Raw genomic sequence first — 2261 nt, 5'->3', positions numbered from 1 at the left:
CATCGAATTCGTAAAGAACGCGAGACTTTGTTACAATTGTCTACGCTCACATTTAGGTAAAGCCTGTAATTACTCTACTTGCACCGTTTGCCACAAACGTCACAATACACTTTTACATTTAAATAAAAGCGCAGCCGCATCTGCAACGGCCATCACGACTGACAATAAAGACGCGCCAAGTGAATGACTAGTGACAGAAAGGGAGTGTATAACGACATGCTTGGCTATAATTTCACCAGACTTCACTCCACAATTAATGACAACCGCGATTGTTCTTGTGCAGGATCGTGATCACAATCTAATTAAAGGGAGAGCCTTATTGGACACGTGCGCTTCCACCAATTTTATTTCCGAAAATTTCATGAAACGTTTAAAACTTCCTGTAAGTCCATGCGCCATACAAATCGGCGCTATCAATGCAATAAACACCACATCAAAGGGCACCGGGCATGTCACGATTCAATCTCTATACAACGGTTTTCGTAAACGCCTGCCATGTTTATTGGTTCCAATGATCGCTGATTTAGTTCCGTCGGAGGTGTTTTCCCGAGAAATCATAAATATACCGCCAAACATTAAATTAGCCGACTCCGAGTTTCATTTACCACGACCGATTGATCTTTTGATTGGTGCTGGCTCGACGTTATCATTATTCTCCATCGGCCAAATCGATTTGTCTACAATAACTAATGATTTATATTTACAAAAAACTCGTCTGGGTTGGATCGTCGCAGGCGGGGTGACTACACCGAACCGTTCAAATAAGGTAATGTGTCGATTAACTAACTTAGAACAGCAAATCGCGCAATTCTGGAAAATCGAGGAAGTATCCGTTGGAACATTGAAATCCATTGAAGAACTCGAGTGCGAAGCTCATTACACAAAACACGTAACACGTCATCCTAGCGGACGATATATCGTACGATTGCCCTTTCGCGAGCGCGATCGGCACCTCGGAGATTCACGAACCGCGGCTCTCAAGCGCTTAAATTCCCTCGAACGACGACTTAACTCAGATCTGACTTTGAAGACGGCTTACTCACAAGTACTACAGGAATACGTAGATTTAAAGCAAATGACCTTGATACATGATTCTTTGCATAGTGGATTTTACATGCCACACCATCCAGTAATTAAAGCTTCGAGCAACACCACCAAGGTCCGTGTAGTTTTTGACGCATCGGCGAAAGCGAATAACGGTGTTTCGTTGAATGACCTGCTCATGGTAGGACCGACCATCCAAGACTCGTTGTTTACTCACTTGATTCAATTCCGTACATATAAATATGTCCTTACCGCTGACATAGAAAAAATGTATCGGCAGATATTGTTACACGAGGATGATAGGATATATCAACGTATACTTTGGCGTCAAAACGATCAAATACAAACCTTACAACTTAATACACTTACGTTCGGGGTATCATCTTCACCTTTTCTAGCCATACGCACGATTCAAAAACTCGCTGATGACGAGTGTAACACATATTGTAACGCGGCCCGAGTAATCAAGACGCATTTATATGTCGATGATTTGTTAACTGGTGCGAATACCATCGAAGAAGCTCGTACCTTGCGCAACGAGATTGTTGGGCAGCGTTCATGTAAACGCGCCATTACAGCTGCGAGCGCGCAGACTGTCCGAGCAGTCTGCGATTAGCGGAGCCCTACGATTGGCTCAACGCGGTGGCACTGCATGCGCGCAGAGCCACGTGACCGTACCGTTACGGGAAGATGCTACCGGCTTCTCCCCGACTCGACAGAGAACGTTCTGGACCACCGTACAATCCAGACGTATGTAACGGCTCAGCAATATAGATATAGTTGTTATGGTGTTAAGCTATACCTGTGCCTCATTTCTTCCTAAAGACGATTCCCACGTCTCTTCCATACCCACGAGCCTACATTGGCTACCTACATACACAGCAGTTGGCGACGAGGATTATTTTGTGTCGTGGGAAGTGTTGTGCGCACGAACTTGCAAGCACGTGTGGCAGTCATATTCGATAACGAACATTGTTGCGTGCAATGCAACAAGTTGTAAATTTTCATGGAAGATAAAGTTGTTGTGCAAGAGTCAAGCAAAATGGCAAGCGCAATAACGGGGAGTTCGAGTATGGAAGCGTTCACACCGGACAATGGACCATGGTCCGAGTGGCAGGAACGTTTTGAAGCAGCCGTGCAAATATTCAATATTTCGGCGGCAAACAAGGTGGCTTATTTGCTACATCACCTTGGGCCTAGTGCATATAGTGTGCTCA

The 2261-nt window shown here is 44.8% G+C and overlaps 1 protein-coding gene across 1 annotated transcript; it reads left to right on the top strand.

Moving 5' to 3' along the window:
- Positions 1 to 256: 256 nt before the first annotated feature.
- LOC105563802 lies at positions 257 to 1660 on the top strand. The gene has a single exon (XM_012015712.1). It carries the CDS (start codon positions 257 to 259, stop codon positions 1658 to 1660), a length of 1404 nt encoding a protein of 467 aa, XP_011871102.1.
- Positions 1661 to 2261: the final 601 nt, after the last annotated feature.

The sequence above is a fragment of the Vollenhovia emeryi genome, unplaced genomic scaffold, assembly GCF_000949405.1.
Source record: "Vollenhovia emeryi isolate VEMERY1.0 unplaced genomic scaffold, V.emery_V1.0 DF944223.1, whole genome shotgun sequence".
NCBI classification, from domain to species: Eukaryota; Metazoa; Arthropoda; class Insecta; order Hymenoptera; family Formicidae; genus Vollenhovia; species Vollenhovia emeryi.
Note: the sequence above shows the minus strand (reverse complement) of the source record. Positions and strands in the feature narration are given on the sequence as shown.

Excerpts from the sequence above, each read along its gene's own strand:
- LOC105563802 (XM_012015712.1), top strand. The coding sequence starts at position 257 with ATGACAACCGCGATTGTTCTTGTGCAGGATCGTGATCACAATCTAATT.